The following is a 24,142-nucleotide window of genomic DNA, read 5'->3' on the forward strand; positions in this document are numbered from 1 at the left end:
ACGTGATGACGTTTTTGATCAAATTGTGTGGACAAACCGCTAGGCTGATAGCGGCCTGATGCTAACCATTTGAACCGCTCATGGTTTTTATCATATGTGAGATATGTGTGAAAGAATCAAACATGAAACTAGGAGAAGTCAAAACACTGTGGAAACCAGTTCATCGTTTTTTATGGTGTTTTAAAAGACGTAGAGAGAAAAAAAACCAATACGATGAGAAAGAGGCCATCATAACACAAAAAGGGACAAGAAGGCTAAACATGAGGCTACAAAATGGCTCCTGAGGAGGGGCATCTCCAGTCTTCAATGGCTGCCGTCCCGCCTATTTTCAATGTGTCCCTCCTTTGATCACACCTGATTTCAGTCACCTGCTTCCCAGCGGCCTGATTCAGATCGTTTGAATCAGGTGTTTCGCAGAGAACCTAATTTGGGACTCCCCTGTCCACCAACCTCACCCGACAATTCTTCGAAACGGCAGCAAAATACACACCAAAAGGGTAAAGGCACTTATTTCATATGACGATGGCTCACCCCTGTCCATAATATTCTGTTTCCATCAACATTCATTTTCCGTATCATTGATTTGGAAACGAAAACATACAATACAACTGAAAAAATACATATGACTCTGTCGGATGTTTTTCTATTTGACAATCAAGGTCGTCCATTTGCTCACAAATGTTGTCTACCACCATTACCTGATTATCGGAAACTTTCAGTCTTATATGGCTCGTAGGGTTCTTGAAACAAAGAGGCGGATCTTAAATGTCATCGGGATCTGGTGTCCTTTGCATGGGTCATTTTGATTTTTTTTTCGTACAAAAGGGGGGGACTCAAAAAGCTCCGATTTCAGTGGCCCAACCTTGGGCTGACTTGCCCGATTCAACGATGCCCCGTCGCTGGACTGCAGAAGCCACCAGAGGCGCAAAAGGTCTAAAAGAGACAAGTGGCGGCGCACCGGTCGGGGAGGAAGCAGAAGGGGCGGGCGTAACGGGCGAGTTCCTGTTGCGCGGGGGACCAGAAGTCGAAGATGGCGCGGGGGCCGGCAGCCTGTGAACCGTGGCCAGAGCCGCTGGAGCCAGCAGGGGCGGCGCCCCCCGTTGGCAGCTGGCCAGCGGCGCGAGACGAAGGGCCGCTGCCGGTGGGTAGCTTCCCATCAGGGCGAGATCCCGTCGACCGCCAGGGAATGGCGGCGCGGAAGAGGACGACATCTGGGGGAAGGACACCCAGGGCCAAGGAGGGAAGGGTAAAGTGGAGCTCGGGGGTGACTGAAGAACCAGAGGGTCCAGCTCACTTGCGCAGTGGGACAGATGGGTTACCAGACGGGCACCTATCGGGTCTGGGGACTCTCCTTCCAGGGAGCTGAGGTACCGAACCACCTCTCCGACGCACTCCCTGAAACCCAGAGTCCTGTAATCCACCGCTAGTGCCCTGGCGTCAAAGTAACCTGGAACCATGTGGGGGAAGATTGTCAAAAGAGAAGAGAGTTCATAGAGCATTTGAAGGTCAATGAAGAAATCGCACCTTTGCCTCCCATGGCATGCAAAAGTTTGAGATGGTCCACGGTCATTTGCAGAATCTCGGCTTTCTCCAATTTTGAGGAACCCTGGAGGGAACAGAACGCAAAGTCCTCAGTGATTACATGGGATCAAGTACTTCAGACCTCCGACGACTTGCGTCGTGTAAAAATCAGCAGCTATAGATCTGGATGCCCCCCCCTATTTCACCCACGTATGTCAACAATCTACAAAACAGATCACCTGTTTCTCAAAGGCACTTGGTACTAGCCTTCTAAGCTCCGAAAGGCTGTGGTTGATGCGGTCCCTTCGCCGCTTCTCAATGATCTATCGGAGGGTAGAAGAAATTTTAGACCATTTGAACATCATTATATCATTTTGACCCCCCCAAAAAAAATAAAAAAAAATAAATATATATATATACCCTCTCATTTCACAGCAGTGGCACGGCAAGCAAAAATTTCTTGGCCTCAACATAGTTTTGCAGTCGGACAAGTGCTTGCCAAAATAAAAATAGTGCCATCTATAACTCACAACTCTGTGGCGTTTGAGTCAGTGTAAAACCTAAAGGAAGTCTTCTTTGGAGAAGACTGATGGAAACTAAATTAGGTAGACCGATGTCAATGGATAATTTATTTAATGGGGGATAAAAAAAACCTTAGTGGGCGTGTCCAAATGATTTGAAGGAAGACCTTCCACAACAACCCGGGCTAAATTTAGCTCCTCCCCCTCGATACACAAAGCTTGTCTCTCGGTTGCAAAGTTTCACCGCAACATCCGTCATTTCAATTGTGATCCTTCACTATTAAATTCACAGCGATGCCGCTAGTTTTTGGGAACTTTTGATGCTTAAAAAAGAAAAAGACCACCCAATAATATAAAAGCTATTTTTTTTTTTCAGGAGTTAAAAAAAATGCAAATTGGCCAATAGGGTAGTAATATGAAATTGAATGACCGCAGAGTTGGTATATGGGAAAAAGAGCTAAATCCAAAGCTGAATCTTTCTTTATTTTTGGGCGTTCAACCGCACTCACCCCTCTTCTCTTCTTTCGTGCCAGAATCTGTGATGTGCTGCCAGGGGACATGGACCCGGTGACTGGGCTGCATATCACAATATATGGTGAGTTGACATCTTGTTCCGGTTAGCATTCTTTCATGTAGCGCAAAACCGTCAGATGTCACGGGGGCCGTTTGCCGCGCGAGCGAGCGAGCATGCGTGCGTGCGTCCGCGAGCAGGCGCCATGACAGCTGGCAAGCCGGTTCGACTTGAATGCACTTCCCCCGAGATGAAGTTGCAGCCCGGAGGCCCCGAGCCGAGATGGTGACGCCGCGCCAATGTTTGTTTGCGCCCGGACCTGCCGCTGGGAGCGGCAACATTCCCCCAATTGTCTTTTTATTCGATTTGGAGGCTGCCAATTTGGGTGGTATGTTTTTGCTTAGGATGCCGTTTGATGGCTCCCACTTGAAAGGGCACGTCAGGCAGAGATTTGCTTAACCCCGGGGGCCCTTTCTCGTGCCACGTAATGCTTGCTGACGTCGTCAGAATTCCACCGATTTCAAACTGACAAAATAAACATGGGTGGGTTTGTGCGTGACGCCCCGGCGGTCTCGTTGCCTGATGTTTCTTTGTTTTTTTTTGTCTCTCCGATGGCGCTCGTGACTCGGCATCTTCAATCTCAGAGCCTTTGAGCCCTCACGTTGACAATTTGAACAACGCCTGTTAATGTCTGACAACATGCTTGCGTTGAGAATCCCTTCAGGCAGTTTCGCTTGGTGTGAAACTGATTTCAGAAGTTTTATTTGATCTCATCCTATGACTGCATTTTTATTTTTATGCACCGCATTCCGGCAGAAGAATTTTTGCCAACGTCCACAATCATCTTGCAATCTAAAACGATGTCACACTCTTTTTATAACGTTTGTGATAATAATAATGAAATAGTTAAATATTTGAAATATGTTGGACACCATATTGGATTTTATGTTGTGTTTTTTTGTGAGGGAATTTGAATATTATTTACCATTCAAAAGGACCATTACATCAATTAAACAATTGCCGTATTTTATCGTACAGCACGGTGGGAAAAGTGTCATAGCACCCCCCCACCCCCGTGATTTTTTTCAGTGAATTTTCAAGAGATGCACATTTGATTGTATGCAAACCACGACACATAGCGGTGATGCTAAATTGTTTGATGGAGGTCAGTCAGGCTTCTGCTTGCGTTGGCAAATCAGAAGTATTTCATCTTGTCAAGTGCATAAATAAAAAAGGGCTAATCCAAAAACGGGCAAAATTTACAATAACATTGTATTTATTTATTTGTTTGCACGTTTGTTTGTTTATTTTTATTGATGTGTTTCTTTATTTGTTTATGTATTTTCTTAATTAATTTATTTGTATGTGTTTATTCAGTTTTTTGGTATATTTATTTGGTAGTTTATGTATGTGTTTGTTTTTTATTGTTTTTTTTTATTGTATTCATTAGTTTTTATGTTATTTATTTCTTAGTTTATTTATTTATTTATGTACTTATTCATGGGTGTATTTATTTATTTATGATGCAAACATCCAATCTGGGCCACAAAAGTTTAAAATTATTTAGAGTAAGTGCCTGACAATAGCAAATTTTAAAGATGTTCAAGGCATGACAAGAAATCGTGATCCGTTCATTGCGATTTTTCACGTTCTTCGCTTTTGAATCCAAACGACATTGCATCACAACATATGTGTGATTAGGAGGCCTCCCCCCCCACCCCCGATACATTTTCTCTCAATTCCACATGCACTTGCGTTACCCCAATTTTGTGGACCCGCGACGGTGATGCTCACCAGTATCCGTCCTCTTGTCCCACATCGATCAGCTCGTCCGTGTCCGACTCGGAGCTGTAATCGTGAGGTCTCTTCATCTTGATCGGAAGCTGCTTGGTGGCAAGGGAAAAGGTTCCTCTTGCACCGTGGATGAGTCCGCCACGACACCCCCCCACCCACCCCTCCCCTCCTTCGCCTTCTCCTCCTCCCGTCTCCCTCCTGTTGCCTAGAAGAAGCCTGGTGGCTCGTGCTTGCGCTCCCAGCCGTTCTGTCTTCCCTACTCTAGTGGCGCCGGTGGCACTTGTTGGACCCCCAAGGTCCCATGACAAAGCGGGGAAAAATTCCCAAGCTCCTATTGGTCTCCCTCTAGCATGTCCTCTCCCTGTCACCGCCACCTCGAGACAGAGTTTGGCAGTTGAAGCGAGGTTGCCAGTTTTGGCTCAGTCCCCCCCCTCGTCCCCATGTCGCCTCCTCTTTGTGTCCCTCCTCCCTCCCTTTAATCTGCCCTTGTCACCCCCACTAACCACCAACGCCACCCTACCATTCCAGCCCCGAGCTCAGTCGGCCTCTGTCAATTAGACTCCAGTTTCATCCTGCTCTCCTTCCTTCCTTCAATCCTTCCTTTCCTTCCTTCTTTCTTCTTACACTCCTTTAATGGTGCGCTCATGTCGAACATAGGCCGGGTTAATTTGCGGCAGTCTGGGAATGATGAACAAGGATCTACTCCATCTTCATTTGTATGATGTAAGAGAAGCTCTTCGGAAAGGAAAGTTCAGAATCAAACAGTGAGAAAGTTTCGGACATTTTTGTTCTGACACATGAGACGGTTCCTGATCAATTATCTGTTCACATGAGGTGAGGGGATGACATAACACAAATGGTTTCCTTATGTTTTTTTTTTTTTTTGGGGTGGGGTGGGGGGTGGGGTGATTCAGCAAGGAATTGATAAGCAAGCGAGTGGTTCCAAGAATTAAATCACAGAGTCCATTTCAGATTTCCATCGCGGCGTTTCCGTCCAAGCGGCCCTTAAATCGAGTTGTTCACAAATCCAATGAATTAGTAAAATCTACCCAAGTACAAAAGTTATTTTGTACATTTGTCACAGAGAAAGAAAAATTGGAATTTTCACGTTACATGGTGGTGTTTTTCATCGCAATGGTTTTTAGGCTTACACCTCTTTTTCTAAATTAAGATTTACTTCTCAGAATATTACTTTTTTCTGATTCTCATCGTCCACAAAAAAAGGGGCCTATTTTGGAGTTCAAAAAAAATCGTCAGAAAACGTACACATACCTGAAAAGATACTCTTAAGTGTGCTAACTAAGTATTTGTACTTTGTTACTCGCCGTCAGCGAAGATAAGAGCCCGGTTGCCAAGTGTCAAAGCAAAGCGGCGTGACATGATAAGAGTCCCGGTCAAGGGCGCTATCAGCCCAGTGAGTGTCTGAACATCTGGCTTCTTCACTGGACAGGTTAGCACTTGTACATAAAATGCACGCACACGCAAGCTCACACACATGTTTGTTTTTCAACATAGTAAGGACTTAGTACTCCACACACACATACAGTAAAGTCTTGTTATATTGATATTGGTTATATCGATAGAACCGCTTATTACGATACTATTTCTATGAACGCAAGGAGAAAATTACAAGCGCGCAGGGTCGGATATATCGATAGTCCCGGTTATATCGATATTTTTTCCGACTCCCGAGAATATCGATATAACGAGACTTTACTGTATATGCATTTTTGCTGCATAGTGGGGACTTAGTGTGTGAAGAATTTGCACACACACACATGCACGCACACAGTAACCACACTCCATTCATTCACACACGCCGCTCTGTGCAACATTCAGTCATCAGTTCCACAGCCACCGTGGGAAGATCGCTAGCGCTGATTGCCATGGAAACACGAGAACCCGGCGCCGCGTGTATGTGTGCGTGTGTATGTGTTGTAAAAAAAGTGAGGCGAAGTGGCATGCCCCGTTGGACACAATGCCCAGCTGAGTGTGTTTCTTCCTGCTTGGCAGACTGGAAGGGTGTGTTCGTTTAAACATACAACGACGATTGTGTACGAGAGGTCGTCTTTGCATTTGTTTTAGGGGCTTTTCAGCACTAAATATCTCGCTGCAGATTGTGCGGCTATTCCGTTTTATGTTTTTTTTAACTGCTTCATCGGAACACTGAAGCACTTTTATCAAAGTCAACGTTCCAGGGCTATCTATTTATTTGAGGGGAAACAGGCACACAGAAGATCGTTTGTGTGTTCACAGGGGAAAATACAAAATCCCAAACGAAAACCACAGATGAATCTCCGTGACCTCTCTTTTTCTCTCATTCTCCCCCTCTCTCTCTCTCTCTCTCTCTCTCTCTCTCTCTCTCTCTCTCTCTGTACATTATGTACATAAAAGTACATAAATAAATAAATAGATAAATAGAGAAATAAATAGATACATAAAAAGATACATAAATACATATATACATAAATAAAAAGATACAGAAATAAATAGATACAGAAATAAATAGATAAATAAATACATAGATAAATATATAAATAAATGCAAAAATACATAACTAAATGCATAAATACATGAATAAATTAATAAAACACACACAAGTATATAAATAAATAAATAAATAAATAAATAAACAGATGCAGAGATAAATACTAAATAAATAACTACATAAATAAATAACTACATAAATAAATCAATAAATACATAAATGTGATGGAAAAAACAAACATAGGAATTTGTCCCAAAAAATATGGTCGTGCTTAATTCCATTTTTATCTACATCGACATATTAGGGACACCTTGCTAATAAATTAATAATCTCATCAAAATTTTCAACAATGATGAAAATAGTCCAAACATGATTCAAAATATGCCAGTTTATCAAGAATCAAATTATAATATGATGAGGGAAAAATAGTTGAAATAGAATGAGGGGAAAAGCTGCCATTATGCAAGAAAAAGTCACGTGGAAAAAAAAAAGTCATTGTAAAAGGTGAAATTTGAAATAAGGAAAAATGTAATTTCATGACAAGACAAGACGAATGGAAACATGCTGCGGCGAAGATCTCATTGGTTTTTATTCCCTCTTGAATTGCAATTCGACATGTTTTTTCTTTTAATATGCATGCACCCCCCGAATGTGCATTCGGGTTTTACTTATGGCTCTCGGCTGGCCACGCAGAATGACGCAACTCGCATGGAAAACATGCACAAGGACAGAAGTGATTAAGGAGATGAATGAAGAAAGTAAATGAGTTAAATATGAGAAGGGTTTCATCGCGTGGCGATTGGGGGTGCTGAAGACACACACGAGAGCCAAAACATCTGAGAGCTGATGAGATGGAATCCGGTGAGATTTCTGCTCGTCTTCATCTGCTATTTTAAGTACAAAAAGCCCGCCGCATCCCTCCAAAACCACAACAAGGCCACATTTCCACGCCCCCCCCCCCCCATCCAAATTAACAGGCTCATACATTTGCAATTTTCCACGCACGCAAACACACGCTCATACCTCACACGAATGGGGATACAATTCATCATGACAAACTCCCACCTTGATCAGAGATCAGAGCATTGTCATCAAGGTGAGTATAGTTTTTGCTTTTTTGAATGTTATGTACCGATTACCATTTTGTGTTTGGGAGGCTTTTACTGAGCGAGTCGCTTGGTCTGTAACCACAAAGGGACATATGTCTTCTTGTGCCGGTCCCAAGCCCGGATAAATACAGAGGGTTGTGTCAGGAAGGGCATCCGACGTAAAAGCTTGGCCAAAACAAACATGCGGATCAAACCTCTAAAGATGGAGGACACTGATTTGCTGTGGCGACCCCTTGAAGGAAAAAGCCAAAAGGAAAAGAAGATTATTATTATTATGATTACTATTATTATTATTATTATAGTGATGATGATGATGATGATGATGATGATTACTATTAATTTAGAGTCGAACCTTGTGATGAGGGACATAATAATTGATTTAAAAAGAAAATAGAACGAATATAGTCAATCGCATCTCATCAATTTAAATCTGGATAGATTTCGTAAATGAAGTTGCGCTGTTTCCTGACACATTAAAATGTTAAAAAAGCAGAAGATTCTCAATTACTTTTATGCGTTGCTATTGTATACTGGAGCATGTTTAGGCATCTAGACTTCAGAATTGAACGTCGTCATGTGGGACATAACGAGTCTGCATATTGGAACCGTTTCCGACAAAATGGCCACCGATTACGATAAAGTATTGACGCCTCGGATCAACTTCTGATTTGACGAGTTTGAGAATGATCAAAAATTATCAGCGATTTTAAGTCCAAAAGAAAGTTGGTCCGAGGCATCCATACTTGATCGTAATCGGCGGCCATTTTGTCGGAAACGTTTCCAATATGCAGACTCGTTATGTCCCACATAACGACGTTCAATTCTAAAGTCTAGATGCCTAAACATGCTCCAGTATACAATACCAACGCATAAAAGTAATTGAGAATCTTCTGCTGTTTTAACATTTAATGTGTCGCAACTTCATTTACGAAATCTATCCAGATTTAATTTGATGAGACCCCATTGACTATATTTGTTCTATTTTCTTTTTAAATCAATGTGAAGCTGGACTTTCTCCTGATACCTTGTCAGTATGTCATCATGTTCCGCATATGTGTCCAAAAATTGAAACATCAAAAACTAGCGTGTTATACTTACTCTTCATGCGCGAACATTGACACGGGAAATCAAAACGTTCTTGCTTCGAATCATCTCAGCGCTAACTTTTTTGACTCACTATATTTTAAAAACATTTTAGAAAATCCCACTATGCTCGGAGTGCCGCTGTCTGGAAATCCAGTTGTCAGTTTTTTTGACACCGATACGAACAAACAGAGCGCCAATGCGTATGTGGAACTGTCACGGCTTGGAATTGAAGGGGATTTATGTGGAACACGAGATGTGAGGCAATCTCTTTTTGTCAATGGATGCTACAGCTTCGTGTTTGCTTTCAATATTAAGCTTGTAGTTGACGTGCACATTCCACCATGACGTCCCTGATCCACTGCTGAAAAGGATGCTTTGATCCTCTCCTCGTTCATCTATAACTGCTTCATGTCACAAAGCGAGTACAGCAAGTGCTGAAGAATGAATGACTCCCTGTGTCTTTGTGTTGTCATATTATTTATTTAGTTTTTTTTGTTGTTTTTTTTAGTTCAAGATGGCGCCGCGAGAGTGGCTGCCTTTCCAGCAGCTCCTGCATTTTGTTTTTCTACTTCTTTCTCTCCTTTCCTCTTCCTTTCATAACTTTGCTGCTGTATTACTTACGGGTACAGTCAACGCTGGCGCGAATGGTTGCCGCTGTTCACCCGCACAAACAAAAAAGTTCTTATCCCGTTACTGTAAAGTGTCCTTGAAAGTTCTGATAGGCGCTTAGAAATTAAATGTATTATTATTATTATTATTATTATTATTATTATGAACTTGGCGAAAGTTGCCCTTCAATCCTATGAGGCCTTCAACTGTCAAGCAGTCGGGACCAACATGGGAACTGGCACCCGTGCCGGCTCGCTGATGTCCAAACTGGATCCACGAGGGAATGGATGTGTCTGTCGGGGCCGCTCGTCAATTCACTTTGTCCAGTTTGAGGCCATTATGTGAGATTTACACTTTGGCTGTCTTTCGGCCATGACGGGAGCGATTTTGGGATGGAGCAATACCGGCCCGAATGTGACGGCGAGATGTCACTCATAGAAAAGTTTCCTCACCCGGCTCCCCCTCGCGTAAAGATAAATCGAAAGGCTAAAAGGCGGCGAGGAGGCGCAGAAAGGAGCTTTTGTGGCTTCTGAGTGGGGTCTCTTTCATGGCCGTTCCCACAGCATTCAGCGGGATGACATTCACAATGTTTCACACACACACACACACACACACACACACACACACACACACACACACACACACACACACACACACACACACACACACACACACACACACACACACACACACACACACACACACACACACACACAATTTACTGATGGGACTGTGGTGACTTTCGCTGGTGCCGGGTCCCAGACGAGATGGCGAGGGCCTGAGGAGCCACAGGCAGCCATTGTGCTGTCGCCGCGGAAACCAGTCTCTTGATGTCAGACATGTTTTTCTGTTTGTTTTCTTTTTTTTGTAGCTTTAATGTGGGCAGGAGGGGGTGAATGTTTCCCCTCCCACCCCCCACTCACCGACCCTCATACACTTCACTGATCTGCGTCTCGCCCCCCCGTTCAAGTCCCCGTCTCACTCACGTTGTCCGTCATTGCTCCCCAGTGAAGAACAACATTTGCCCCGACAGTTTGTCATACAGTTTGTTTTGCGCCGTTGTGGCCCGTATCCTCATTGCAAGCTTCTTTATTTTTAATCTTGACAGCCTAACCAAAACACTAGCTTCGGATGTTGTTTGACTTCCAAGTACTTTTAATTCCAAACTTATTTTCCCACAGGAAATTATGAAGAGCCAATAGGGTTGTTCCAGGCCCGGTTTATCATCATCATAAATATTTTATGAACTTTGCGGGCCGAGGTTTAAGAATAGATGCCCAAAATCAAATCGGGGGGGGGTTATGATGTGTGGCTCGTTAACGGGAATCACAATATCATGCTCGTCATTGCTGCTATGTGGTTAATTCCTTGTCATAATCAATGTACGAGTTTAATTAATATTCCAATTTCTAATGGAACCTTGACTTACACACCAAATCAACATTCTCTGTTGAAATGAATTGCAATGCAATTAATCTGTTCACGCCTCAACAAAAATGTTTTTTTTGTTTGCATATTTGCATGTTTTTAATCATTACAATGGTAATAAGTGTTCCTTGAAGGCAACGCCATTTTTTTTGTCATTAGGGTTTCCTCTCAGGAGCTGTTATGAATTTGGGGAAGCCATTAGAATATTCAAACCCCTCCACCTTTTACATATAGAGTGTATGACAAATTAAAGAATAACTTGTTTTCAAATTTGAAGTCAAGAATAATGAGTGCTATTGCTGTTTACATAAGTCAATTTGAAATGTTGGTTCGTATTTAAGCTAGCATCATGAAATTTTCTTTCACAAGCCGAATAAAATGACATGGCAGGCCAGATTTAGCCCCCGAGCCTTGACTTTGAGAGGTGTGGCTTGCTGAGTGATAACTTTGGGGTGAAGGGGAAGTGGTGCTTCTGAGCTTGAGATTTCTCAACTGTGCACCAATCACCTAAAAGTTGTTTCTCTCTCTGTTATTTGCATAAATACTTTGGGAAAAGTTGCTTGAAAAAAAGTTTTCAGCCGAATTTTATTTAAACAACATTTCGTTCAGCTTCCGAGCTTCCACTAAACTTTTACACTAACAAGTGCCTTCCCCACGCCGTTCCTATCATAAAATCACAAGGACACACTGGAGAACATATGAAAGAATTGTATTTTTCAACTCATCAAAAAAAGGAGATGCCTAAATTTCCTCCAGTGAGCAAAATTATAAAAGGCAGAGGCTTTCTATTTTTAAGTGCGTGAAGAATGCCGCTCAGTGCCATGTCTCAAAGGCACGCCGGCCCCTAATCACTTCATTGTGACTTGCGCATCAACGTCCAAGATTGAAATCTTTTATGGGCCACACAGAACAAAGAATAAGTGAGAAAAGGAAAATGCCTGCGCTTAATTGAATGATTACTTACTTTTTTTACGACTTGGCTAATATTAAAAACGTTCACCATTGGATTTTGTTTTTCACGCAGTGCGCGGGATGGAAGAACTCAAAGGGGAAGTCCGCACTCATTGTCAGGAATGGATCCAGAATACACATTTGAAATGCCACGTGGAGGGTGGAAGCATCGTGGTTTTACAGCCCGTGCCGACACCCTTATTGCATCTCTGACAGCCTCTTTGTATCGCAAATCCTTCTTATAACAAAACACCTCCGATTATCAGGGAGGCATCCATCCACACGTCACCCTGCGTGGCATTTCAGAGGAGCTGCCATAAGCTCGGCTGAAAAAAATTGGCGTCCGAAAAAACTGAACTGCGCTGAAGGGCCATTTTTAGCTTTCCCAGAAAAGACACCACGTTCAGGGGACGTATTTTTGATCGTTTGGTGCTTTTGGGTTAAAATCGCTAACGCCGGACTGATTTTTACGCCGATGCGTATGTGGAACTGTCGCGGCTTGGAATTGAAGCGGATTTACGTGAAACAGGAGATGTGAGAAAATGTATTTTTGTCAATGGATGCTACAGCTTCGTGTTTTCTCTTAACATTTAGCTTGTTGTAGACGTGCACATTTCACCATGACGTCCCTGATCCACTGGTGAAAAGGAAACTTTGATCCTCTCCTCTTTCATTCTCTTCATACAACAAAGAGGGTGCAGAACGTGCTTAAGATTGAATGGCTGTCTGTGTCTTTTGGGTTGTCATTTATTTAGTTTTTTTGTTATTGTTTTGATTTCAAGATGGCGCCGCGATTGGCTGTCTTTACAGTAGCTCCTGTATTTTGTTTATCTACTTCTTGCTTTCCTTTCCTCTTCCTTTCATCACTTTACTGCAGTGAAATGTAAATGTATCCACTGCGAGACTAATGAAGGATAATCCAATCCAAACCATCTCCCTTTTTTTGCGCAAAATATGAATTTCAAACGTCGACACTCATGTGAAAAACAGACCTGTGGCAGACAAAAAAATATAATAATCCCGCTGAAAGGCAACACGTGTGCCACAAAGCCCGACGACACAATCTCGCTCACAAGGACCACAAACAGACAGTCAGTGTCGCATTCAGACAAGAGGCATGTTTGAGGTTAGCGTCTGAGGGCTTTTGGCTAACTGCATATAGCACAAAGGCGGCCTTTGATCGTCTCAATCCGCCTGTGGCATCACTTTTTTTTGGGGGGGGCCTTTGCTACCGGAAGTTTGTGGTGTGGGGAAGGCTCCGTCGTCCCCGCCGTGCTCGATATACCAATAATAAAAAGGCTGGCAGATGTATTTCAGTCGGGAATTCGTTTTTGTTTTATCCGGCGAGTGATGAAAAGAACGCGAGATGCGCCGGGGCCGTTGGTCTCACGACATGAAACGATAATTACAGAGAGAAAGGGAGAGAGAAGGAACGTTGGTGTCTCCCCCGAATAAAAAAAGGGGGCGCCTGCTGTATTAGAGTCCCAAATGATTGCTCATGAGAGATAAAAGGACAACACGCACCACATGCTTGTTGCTCAATGGCCAAAAATCACTCAAAAATATGTGGCGTGTGTATTTGTGTGCGTCTGTATATGTGTGTATGTGTGAGTGTGTGGTTCTACACCATCCCACCACAATCCGCTCTGGTGTTTTTGATCCCCGGTCGAGGGTCCTCGCTCGGAATTCCTGAGATTCTGGGATCATTCAAATGTTTCACGGCACATACTTCCTAACCAGCTGCCCCCTACCCCGGGACACTGCGCTACGAATGGAAAATGCCATGACGGCGGTCCCTCCATTGTCCCGAGCCTTTAATCAGGCTCCCAAATGTGGCTTGCGCTGCCACCGTGGTGTGTTGTCTCAGCCTGGGAAAAATGCAGCCCCGAGTATCGTCAGACCGCAAGCAGCGAGGGGGGTGATACGGGGCGGGGTGCTGCTGCTCCGGGGCTCGTCAGCGCCAGACTGCGGCCGCCAGTGCGGCTGGCGCACACAATGAGTGTGGATGCAAAGCGTACATGGAGGCTTTTTGGACATCACAGGCCGCGTGAGTCTGTCGTAAATCACAAGTATGTTTTTTTCTGTTCGGAAGAGGTTTCTCGGTATAACCGTAAAACATGTCAACAAATGAGCATTGAAAGATGCTATTTTAAGATACCTGGCAACAGCGCCCCCGCCCTCCCCGAAAACACTCCTGGAATGAATCAAAATACTATTGTATTGATTCCCTGAACGGCGTGGACATCAAGTGGATATTAAAATGCATACCATCACACTCTAAGCAACTGGTGTCAAAGTCAAGGCCCGGGGGCCAAATCGGGCCCACCACCTCATTTTATTCTGCCTGTAAAAGCAAATCAAATTTGTAAAATTCTGTGATGTTAATTAAAGTCCGAACCAAAATTTCAATTTGTCCCTTGTAAACCACAATAACATTCATTATTTTTTACTTAAAATGTGAAAACTAGTTATTGATGAATTTGTTGTGCTTGTATGTATATTTGGCATATGGAGGGGATGAAACACTCTAATGGCTTCCCCTAATTAATCACGGCCCCTGAGAGGAAACCGTATCTACAATGTGGCTCACGGCAAAAAAATGAGTTTGACATACTCGCTCTAAGCAATAACGTGTTTGCTACACGCCAATAAAAATATCTTCCAGATGAAAGGGAAGTCAAGTTTGAAGTAAAATGTTCAGTTTTATTTTGTTGATCATCAAGTTGGCACCACAATTTCTTGAATGTTGTCTTTTCATTTTATTACCTACTGTGTAACTTTATATGATACAAACGATTCATGTATTTTATTTAATTTAACTGGCGGAGAAGATCCAAACTTCTCTCCTGGGTCTTGAAGTTTGGGAAACCCCGGATTAGAGTTAAATGAGTTTTGGTTGTAATTTAGTGCTGATATTCATGATCATAGTTTTTAAAATGTATTTAGTATTTTTTTATTGAGCTGTTTTAACATCAATGCGGTTTTTTCATCAGTAGGCCATAGGAAACTTTTATGAAGTCAAGAACTGTGGGGAAGAGATGTGCGATTTATTGGCACAACCACGGGTTGTGCCAAATGAATGAATATTAGTTTGATAATTTGTTCCTTTAAACATGGAAAATTATTGTTGCCCTGAAATGGGAAACTATACTCATGCACAGATTTGTAGTTGATGTTTTTAAAGGGACCCCACTGTTTTATATAATTCAGAATGACTTTTCTTTATATGACTGCAAACAAATATTACGTGTGGACATAAAATTAGATTGCACATCTTGGCTGTCAGTGACTCACATGTTTTGATTTATTATTGATTGCATTCGCTTTATAAATTATTTCTAATTTGCTTCCGGGTGTTTTATTATTCGTTTTTATTATTTCATTGAAGGAAAAATCGAAGTTCTTCTTCCCTTTTTATTGGTCGGCATTTGTGGCACCGCCTACTTTAGTCCTAATTGGCTAATGTAAACGTCAATCTTAGAATCCCGGAAGTGTTTATGCTGTACTTTGCTGGAAAAAATATATATAAAACAATGCGATAGGGACAAGCACTTTATTGTTTTCAAGATCACGAACCGTCATCAAGATTTTTCTGGGTTTAGCGAGTAAGTTTTTTGACTTGATTGTGTTTTTATTGAACGCGATCTTGGAGGCGGTGCATGCGAGTATCCTAAATGGTTTTGTAACAAGCTAGTTAACCTTAGCCGCGGTAGAGAGCATCAAAACAAAAACGTCAGGAAGCAGCAACTCTTGTGTTATGCAGTTGCTCCTTCTGATGGCGTTCGACAATGTCTTATATTTGACTGCAATCTTTTTTCTGCAAGTTCACTTGGAAATGTGAAAACTTTTTGCCATAATTTGTAGACGATTTAGAATAGCTGCATAAAGCATCATGCACACGATATCTGGAGCTGTTTAAATACCAATACATGCTGTCTTGCAAAAAAAAGAGAACCAGGAAACAATCATTCTGCCACATTCATTGTTATTTTGCCACTTAATAGATTTGAACGTGGCTGCAGTTGTTTTTTGTTATTTTTTTTAACGCTTCCTCTCTCCTGGCAGAGCCCACTGAAGTTTCGTCATGGAGGTACCTTGCTACCTGCCCAAGCTCCTGTTTGAACTCAATGAGCAACGCAAGCGAGGCTATTTCTGTGACTGCAGCATCCTGGTGGAGGGCCGTGTCTTCAAAGCCCACCGCAATGTCCTGTTCGCGGGAAGTGGCTACTTTCGGGCTCTTTTGGTCCACTATTTACAGGTGCAGTTGTATTTTGGGGGCCGACCACACTCATTTCTGGAATATTTTAAATGTTGCTGTGTCTTTGTCTTCTAAACATGTTCACTGACAATAGCACTCACAATGCATTCAGCAAAAGGGGTTCAAATGATTGAAACGTTTGAAGCACCGACTCTGTCTTTTCATTCAATTTTCCTCATTATTGGTCGATGTCATTTTAGGATAATGGGCAGCGTCAAAGCACAGCATCATTAGACATCGTTACAGCTGATGCCTTCTCCATCATCCTGGATTTCCTCTACTCAGGCCGGTTAGCCTTGAGCAGCAGCAGTGTCATCGAAGTGATGTCGGCGGCCAGCTACTTGCAAATGACCGACCTGGTGAATCTTTGCAAAAAATACATTAGCTCCTCTTTGGAAATATGCAATAAAGACAAGGAGGGCATCGCCGAGGAGGAAAATCGAGGACAGGCAGGACGATACAGACCTGCGGACAGCGGCACTCCCGCTGCAGCCAAGTCGAGTAGCATCAGGGCCACGGAGCCTTGTTTACGGGTTACAGGAGCAGACGCGGCATCGATGAAGCCAGGTGGGAGCCCTTTGTACATGCCCGGCAATAGCCCGCCGGGCCTAAACCGAGAACCGGACTCTGACTACAGTTCTTTGAGTGACAAACCAAAAGCTCACACGGATCAGACGAACCTCTCCTCGACGCTGTGCTCCACTTTGACTCATGAGTTAGTGAACCCTAAGATAGAATATGACCCCGATGAGGAGCTTTTGGAATCCCCTGACACTAAAGACGTGGTATCAACATATCCTGGACCTCCAGTCCCTCATCACAGCAGATTCATCCCAACAAGTTTTTCCATGGAGCGATCCACCGTGGGTTACGGTTCTTCCTTGAGCGCCAGGCAGGTGATGGAGATGCTGGCTAGGGGTGAAGGTCCCAACCCTCTGGTGGAGCGAGCGGCCCAACGCATGACTCAGAGACCGCCGGGGAGCATTTTAGGAGTGAGCCGAATTGAGGACAGCTTGGGTTTTGTGGGATCGTCCGTGATGGAAATCCAGTCGGATTGGATTGGAGAGGATACAGGTACAGCAAACCAGATTTGTTCGGTGTAGTTTGTGAACTTGGTACCTGCCAAGTCGATTTTTTTTTTTTTAACGGCCTCTTGTGTCCTGCAGGTGACAGTTTACTGGTTCCGGTCAAACTGCATAAATGTCCCTTCTGTCCATACACGGCCAAGCAGAAGGGAATTATGAAGCGGCACCTTCGCTGTCACACGGGAGAGCGGCCCTTCCCCTGTCCCATGTGTGGAAAGAGGTTCACGAGGCAGGAGCACCTTCGCACCCACGCCCTGAGCGTAAGCGACAAATGGCACTTTGTACCTTCCGGCGCCATCTTTGGAGCGTTTTGACTGAGCGTGACAGCAAATAATGAAAAATTATGAAAAAGTGAAAAAAAGTCACACATAGGTCTGACTCAGTGGCGGCAAAGCACTGCTTTGATATTAGATGGGGTTATTGCTTGTCCCCCCCGCAAAAAAAATAAACCTCACTCAAATGTATTTATTTAGCATTTATATATCAAATAGCTTATATATGAAAATAATTAAAAAATATATTTAACAAAAATATATGATTCTTATATTTATATTTGCCCTTTTTTTAATAGTTGCCTTAAAGGACAACCAATGTCACTTTTTTTGTTTCTTAACTGATGTTAGAAAAACGTTTTATAGCATCTAAAATACCCAAAACAACAGTATGATATTTTTAGTCAAATGCAAAACACCAATAAAAATGACTTAAAGTGTCCAAAATCTGCAAAAAATTGAGCTGCGAATTGGGCATTTTCAGAAAGTCCCGCCCCCAGTTTGTGACGTCACGCCAAGACGTCTTGCATTGCTGGAGAATATAAAACAATGGCTTCAGATCCGGATAATATGCTTTCTTGTTACACATCCAGTTATGAATATGATTCAACTAGTTCTGAAGAGGAAAGCATACATGTTTGCAATCGATTAAAGAATTTATTCCATGCCATTTTGAGGCAACATTGGGGGGAAATCGATCACCAGAAAAGAGGCACAAAATGGTGACCTCCTGTGGCCACCTCCGTTTCCACAGGCTGATAAATTCCTTATATGGAGCTTGGACACCCTCTTCTGGTGCCTTTTGGGAGCAACAGCAAGGTTTTCAGACCAAACAATACAGCAAAATATATTGACGTGATGGAAGGACTGCTACAATGTTTCTTTTTTTCGGTCAGGGGGCGTTCCTTGAGTGACGTCACGTACGGACTCGTCACCAACTCAAAAACAAGACTTCCTGAATATTCAGCGCCAGTCTTAAAATGTAAAATATAGCTATATGCGGTGGAATCTTTTTAAAATATGAAGCCATTTTGTAAATTATGGACACAACTTGTCCTGAGAAAATGGCCAATATTCCGAAGAACCATTTCCACACATTTCCCATCCGCCGCCAATGTCTGTCAACCATCCAGGTTCATCGTCATGACTTGCCCATGTCATGTAAGAGCTGCAGGAGAATCTTCTCGGGATCCAGCGTATCTCCGGGTTTCCGACGCTACGGCATCTGCGACAGCTGCAACTGCGTGACCACCACTCACGCCGACTCCACCCCGCTACAACAAGCCAGCCAGCCAGAGCCCACAGAACGCGAAGAGGGCGGCGCCGATTGGGCCAGTTTCATGGACGAGGTGGACGAGGTGGACGTCGGTCGAGTGGAAGAATTGGCGGAGAAACAGATGCTGGAAAGACAGCTAGCCGCGTGCAATGACGTAGGTCACACTCTGTAAATCTTTCGAATTCCTCCCTGATCATCATGAAGTCTATTTGTATCATAATCTTCGTTAGTTTTTTAATTTAGGTTAGCATAAGCAGTGAACACACATTCAATGAACAGTTTAACTCATTGACTGCCTTCCACAAGGGGGAAGCATTTCCCATTTTACCATGTTAGCACTTTGTTACAGCTTCAGCTGTTGTTAAAGGACAACCGACGTCTCCGGACAAGTTGTGACCATAATTTGTAAAATGGCTTCAAATGACTTCTACTGAGCGTATTTTACAAAGATTCCACCGCATATAGCTATATTTTACGTTTTAAGACTCACGCTAAATATTCCGAAAGTCTAGTTTTTGAGTTGGTGACGAGTCCTCACCCCACGTCACTGAAGGAACGCCCCTCAGCGAGAAAGGACATACCTTGCGTCATCTCAATGCATTTTGCAATACTTTGTTTGGTCTGAAAACTTCGTGTTGATCTGTGTTGATGGCGAAATTAGAAGGAAAACACATAAATAATGCGATGGTGAATCCTTGTGTGTGGCACCGAGCATCTATTTGATATTCACTGACAAAAATTGTAACGAATTAATCAGCCCGTCTTTTCGGTGCTACATTTCCCCCCTCAAAATGACACGGAATAAATTCTTTAATCAATTGCAAACATGTATGCTTTCCTCTTCAGAACTATTTGAATCATATTCATAACTGGATGAGTAACAAGAAAGCATCTTCTCCGAATCTGAAGCCATTGTTTTGATTCTCGAGCAAGGCAAAGACCTCCTGGTGTGACGTCACTAAGAAGGGGGCGTGACCATCTAAAACTCTCAATTTCCGGGGTCATTTCGAAGTATTTTTTTAGAAACTTTAAGTCATTTTTATTGGTGTTTTGCATTTGACTAAAAATATCATACTGTGTGTTTTGGGTATTTTAGATGCTATAAAACATTTTTCTGATGTCAGTTAGGAAACAAAAAAGTGATGTCGGTTGTCCTTTAAAGCGCTATATAAACGAATATGTATGTATTGCATTGTATTTTGGACAGCCACCCTCATTCAGAATCAGAAAATCAGAAAACCTTCATTCGGCCCACAATGGGGAAAGTTCATATAAGCCCAGACCTGTATAATTTAGGAATTAACATTTTTTTCTGATGAAAGAAGAGTGTCTAAGATTTCTTAAACTGGATTGAATGTTTATGTAGTCCGAAAACTCCTGCAATTTGAGTGAAAATGGCAAAAATCCTGGCACTGGAGCGGATACATTTTTGCACATTGTCTATCAATGAATGAGTTCAGCAATTGGTAAAATCATGAACACGCACACTAAGGAAAAATAATGGCAATGAAGTGAGCATCTCATGGTACTTGTCACGTCACAAAAAAAGAAACAATATTTCCAAGGGCACCGACAATCGTCCTTTTGCTTACTTGGATTGAAAAAAGAAAAATGCTGAAATCAGGGCCAATTATCAGTGTTGTCTTTCCTTGCTTTCTGTTCATTCATACTATATTAATTCCATTTTCTCGCCCGCCACCCCACTTGCATATACTGACTTATTCTTGTTTTTTTTCTATTTTGAAAAGTCAAACAAGTAATAACCATTAAAGCCAGGTGCTTGCCTCTTGTGCTTGTTTCCAATGAGAAGCAAAGCGCTGCTCTCTAGTGGTGACTTCACACACTTGCCAACTCACTTTCGGAACTCACTGATGATACATGCAAGTAACATTTGATGTACTGTATTTGTATGTAGGTTCTCATGGGAGTACACAATGGTAGTGATGAAGAGGTATCAAATACAACGTAAAATTAAGTGTTTGTACTTTATTTGATTGTGTACTTTTCCAATTATGTTTTACTTCTTACTCCCTGCATTGGAAAACATTTATATGTACTTTTTATTCATGACTTTTGTTAAATGAGGCTTTATACTCTGAACCCTCCGTGTGAATGAACGATTATCGTAACAGATTCAAAGGATGATCCTTCACGGCTTCAGTGAAGAGATTTGTTTGTTGTTGCTTCCAAGAATGACGGCAATGAATGCGTTGCCTCATGGTCGCTAAAAACCACAAGCTTTAACGAATTACAAGTGTATCCGTCCAATCTGGGAGGTGGAAAAAAACAACATATCACACAAGTAAGGTCTATTTTTTTCCGGTTATCATGAGCTGTTAATTTTTATGACTCATTTAATGGGAATATTTGTTTGAAGGCCTCACAGTCCAGCTGGTTGTTTTTTCTGTTGTTATATTATTTTAAGTATAATAAATATATACTAATATAATTATTATACGACGGTATTAGGTAAATGGGTATTTTCCTTCATGCAATTGTCACCAAACTAACGGCAGAGGGCGACATTGAGTCCAATGTAGTAAATAATCGACCGTAGAAGAAGAACCCAACTTCGCCATTGTTAATACAGCACAGTATTAACGGAACATGTTGACCCATTGAAACAAAAGGAAGTGGAAATCGGTTGAAAGGGGGAATCGGAGCTCCTTCCTCCAAAGCATGGGCAAGTCGCGGGACTTGACCGAGTTCGAGCGAGGGCTGATCGTCGGCGCTCGAAGCGCAGGCTGCAGCATCTCGGAAACGGTCAACAGGTTGGGCTTCTCCAAGACGGCGGTGTCGAGGATCTACCGGGAATGGTGCGTGAAGAAGAAGACGAGCAGCCTGCGGGGGACCGGTGGCAGGAAACGCCTCGTCGATGAGGTTGGCGAGAGGCGGATGGAGCGTGTGGTGGAAGCCAACAACCGGGCGACAGTCACGGAGATCCAGACCATGTACAATTTCAGTGCCGAGACGCCCATCTCGCACAAAACGACCCAGAGGGCCTTGAAGCGGCTGGGCTACAGCCGCAAGCCTCCCCGGCGGGACCCGGGGTCACGGACCACTCGGAAGAATCCGGTACCCCGGACCAAGCAGCAGGACCCCGTCCAGGGATCTCCACAGAAAGAGCAGACTGTCGTGTCGACGGACCCGAGTGGAAGCAACAATGCTGAACAGGACACGGGGAGGAAAACACAGGAGACGTTACCATACGAAGATGCCCCCGTGAGTTGCAACGAGACGTTCCCGGTGGTCGAAGCCCCCCTACCGGGGTTTCAGTGTTGGTGAGTTCCACATCGCCTGGAGCCCTCAGATCACCAATGCCAGTGGCTCTGTTCTTGGAACTCTTAATTTCCATCTCTGGACATCAACCTCAAAATGCGGTAGCACAGTCAGCCCATGTGTTCATGCACAAAATGCGTTTATTATTGTTATGCATTGTAACATGATGCACAGTTGTGTATATTAACACCACGTTGAAATAGAACAACATATTAAGCTGCTATGTGATTAATTATTCATGCTTTATTGTGCATCGATTAAAAAAAACAATTTCTTTGGACAGAAACACACCAGTGCTTATCTTCGAAGTAAAATCTACCCGAGCGTTATTTGGCAAATATGCTTTGCTGGATGTACAACAAGCTGTTAACATATTGCACAATTTGAAAATGTACTTGTTTGTGTCACATTTGATTTAGTGAGTTATACGTACCTCGACTGTCCAAACTTTCTTTTCTTCCCAGTGAAGTCCTTAAATTATATTTTGATTTGTGTTGATAATTGAATGCTACTGGTCGTTTCAGGGGTTGTTGTGTGCCCAACCGGTTGACCGTGTGTGTTTGAATGTGATTTTGCACCTTACATGTTTACTTTCACTTGATTATATTCATGCTATGAAATCCACCCGTCTCTTAAAATGTGCATGCATTTGTGGCATTTTCCTATCAGGGTAACATTAATATGCCTGAATCTAACTAAATAATTGTTATTGTGCATTAAATGTCTATTTTAGTCACTTGTGTGCATCATCATTTATATGCTTATTTAAATTATGAGTGTTTCTTTACAATCTGTTTCACTATAGCTTCCTTCTCGCTAGAGGGCGCTAATCGACACTGAATTGGATTGGAGCTAACACTCATCTCAACGAAGAAGTTAAATGACTCCCAAATGTCACATGACACCCAAATGCCAAAAGGACTGTAAACGGACATAATTACTTCAACAGCAAGCCAGAAACATAAGTAAACGATCGGGCTTTTAATGATTTAATTTGCCGTGCAAGTAGATTAAATTTCACTATGATTTTCTGCACGTTTGTCCTTTTATTCGTCACGTGGGCGTCTGCATCTCGCTACACAGCAGACTGGACAAGTCTGGACGCCCGACCCCTGCCCTCCTGGTACGATGAGGCAAAAGTGGGCATCTTCATTCACTGGGGGGTATTTTCCGTGCCTGCTTTTGGTAGCGAGTGGTTCTGGTGGCACTGGCAAGGTCAGAAACCACCAGATCCCGATTGCGTGGCTTACATGAACAAGAATTATCCGCCTGGGTTCAGCTACCCGGAGTTTGCAACCCAGTTTCACGCTCAGTTCTTTGAGCCGGACGACTGGGCGAATATATTCAAAGCTTCTGGAGCAAAGTAAGTCTTTGGAACTGGGGTTGTATTCTGTGCACATCCTCACAATTGCAGCCCCAAAGTAAAATTGAATTCAGTGTTTAATTTGAGGCACACAAACCACTGTTGCATCCCTTCTGTCTTGTTGTTTGTTTATGTTTGTTCCCTGCAAGATATGTCGTCTTGACAGCCAAACATCACGAAGGTTTTACCAACTGGGGCTCTCCCAACTCTTGGAACTGGAATTCTGTTGATACCGGTCCACACAGAGACCTTGTTGGAGACTTGGGCGAAGCTGTGCGGAATCGGTGTGTTTATAACTACTTTGCTGTAAAATCGAGTTCCTTTCCAGCAACGATATTCACGGCTTGGATTGTCATTTGTCTGCACCTCATGCTACCTGCTTTCAGTGAAGAATTACATTTCCATCTGCAGGTCAATGCACTTTGGACTCTACAACTCTCTTTACGAGTGGTTCCACCCTCTTTACCAAGCGGACAAGAAGAATGGATTCAAAACACAAGAATTTGTGCTTCACAAGCTCATACCGGAGCTGTACAACATGGTTGTGAGGTGACTTCATTTTATTTTTCACTTGCCGATGACCGTGAATGC

The 24,142-nt window shown here is 43.0% G+C and overlaps 4 protein-coding genes across 8 annotated transcripts in view; 3 read left to right on the forward strand and 1 right to left on the reverse strand.

Moving 5' to 3' along the window:
* Positions 1–154: 154 nt before the first annotated feature.
* heyl (hes related family bHLH transcription factor with YRPW motif like) lies at positions 155–4,839 on the reverse strand. 2 transcript variants are annotated; one of them, XM_089023090.1, is made up of 6 exons: positions 4,348–4,839; positions 2,552–2,618; positions 1,761–1,844; positions 1,525–1,606; positions 1,295–1,447; positions 155–1,211 (listed from the first exon to the last, which is right to left on the reverse strand). In XM_089023090.1, exons 1-6 carry the CDS (start codon positions 4,422–4,424, stop codon positions 934–936), a joined length of 741 nt encoding a protein of 246 aa, XP_088879216.1. In that variant the 5' UTR covers positions 4,425–4,839; the 3' UTR covers positions 155–933. The 2 variants fall into 2 exon arrangements, with proteins under 2 accessions (XP_088879216.1, XP_088879215.1); XM_089023089.1 differs by having other exon boundaries at positions 155–1,447; positions 4,348–4,796.
* zbtb8b (zinc finger and BTB domain containing 8B) lies at positions 2,499–19,734 on the forward strand. 2 transcript variants are annotated; one of them, XM_089023083.1, is made up of 5 exons: positions 2,499–2,637; positions 16,084–16,276; positions 16,477–17,350; positions 17,443–17,621; positions 18,767–19,734. In XM_089023083.1, exons 2-5 carry the CDS (start codon positions 16,103–16,105, stop codon positions 19,079–19,081), a joined length of 1,542 nt encoding a protein of 513 aa, XP_088879209.1. In that variant the 5' UTR covers positions 2,499–2,637; positions 16,084–16,102; the 3' UTR covers positions 19,082–19,734. The 2 variants fall into 2 exon arrangements, with proteins under 2 accessions (XP_088879209.1, XP_088879207.1); XM_089023081.1 differs by lacking the exon at positions 2,499–2,637 and adding an exon at positions 15,505–15,623.
* A 1,710-nt stretch (positions 19,735–21,444) lies between these two features.
* On the forward strand, positions 21,445–22,924 carry LOC148882830 (uncharacterized). The gene has a single exon (XM_089023095.1). The coding sequence runs from the start codon at positions 21,589–21,591 to the stop codon at positions 22,192–22,194; it is 606 nt and encodes a 201-aa protein (XP_088879221.1). The 5' UTR covers positions 21,445–21,588; the 3' UTR covers positions 22,195–22,924.
* A 131-nt stretch (positions 22,925–23,055) lies between these two features.
* The window catches only part of LOC148882831 (tissue alpha-L-fucosidase-like), a 74,749-nt gene continuing 73,662 nt past the window's right edge, over positions 23,056–24,142 (forward strand). For 2 of the 3 annotated variants that reach the window (XR_016118593.1, XM_089023084.1), the window contains exons 1-3: positions 23,057–23,551; positions 23,701–23,835; positions 23,963–24,100. Coding sequence is in view for 2 of the 3 variants with exons in the window: in XM_089023084.1 (XP_088879210.1) it covers positions 23,211–23,551; positions 23,701–23,835; positions 23,963–24,100 (614 nt within the window). In the remaining variant the exon portion in view is untranslated. Of the gene's footprint in view, positions 23,552–23,700; positions 23,836–23,962; positions 24,101–24,142 lie in introns of all 3 variants that reach the window. The other variant, XM_089023085.1, reaches the window with a different exon arrangement.

This window comes from Hippocampus bargibanti, linkage group LG20 (genome assembly GCF_051943395.1).
Source record: "Hippocampus bargibanti isolate YZ-2025 linkage group LG20, ASM5194339v1, whole genome shotgun sequence".
NCBI lineage: Eukaryota > Metazoa > Chordata > Actinopteri > Syngnathiformes > Syngnathidae > Hippocampus > Hippocampus bargibanti.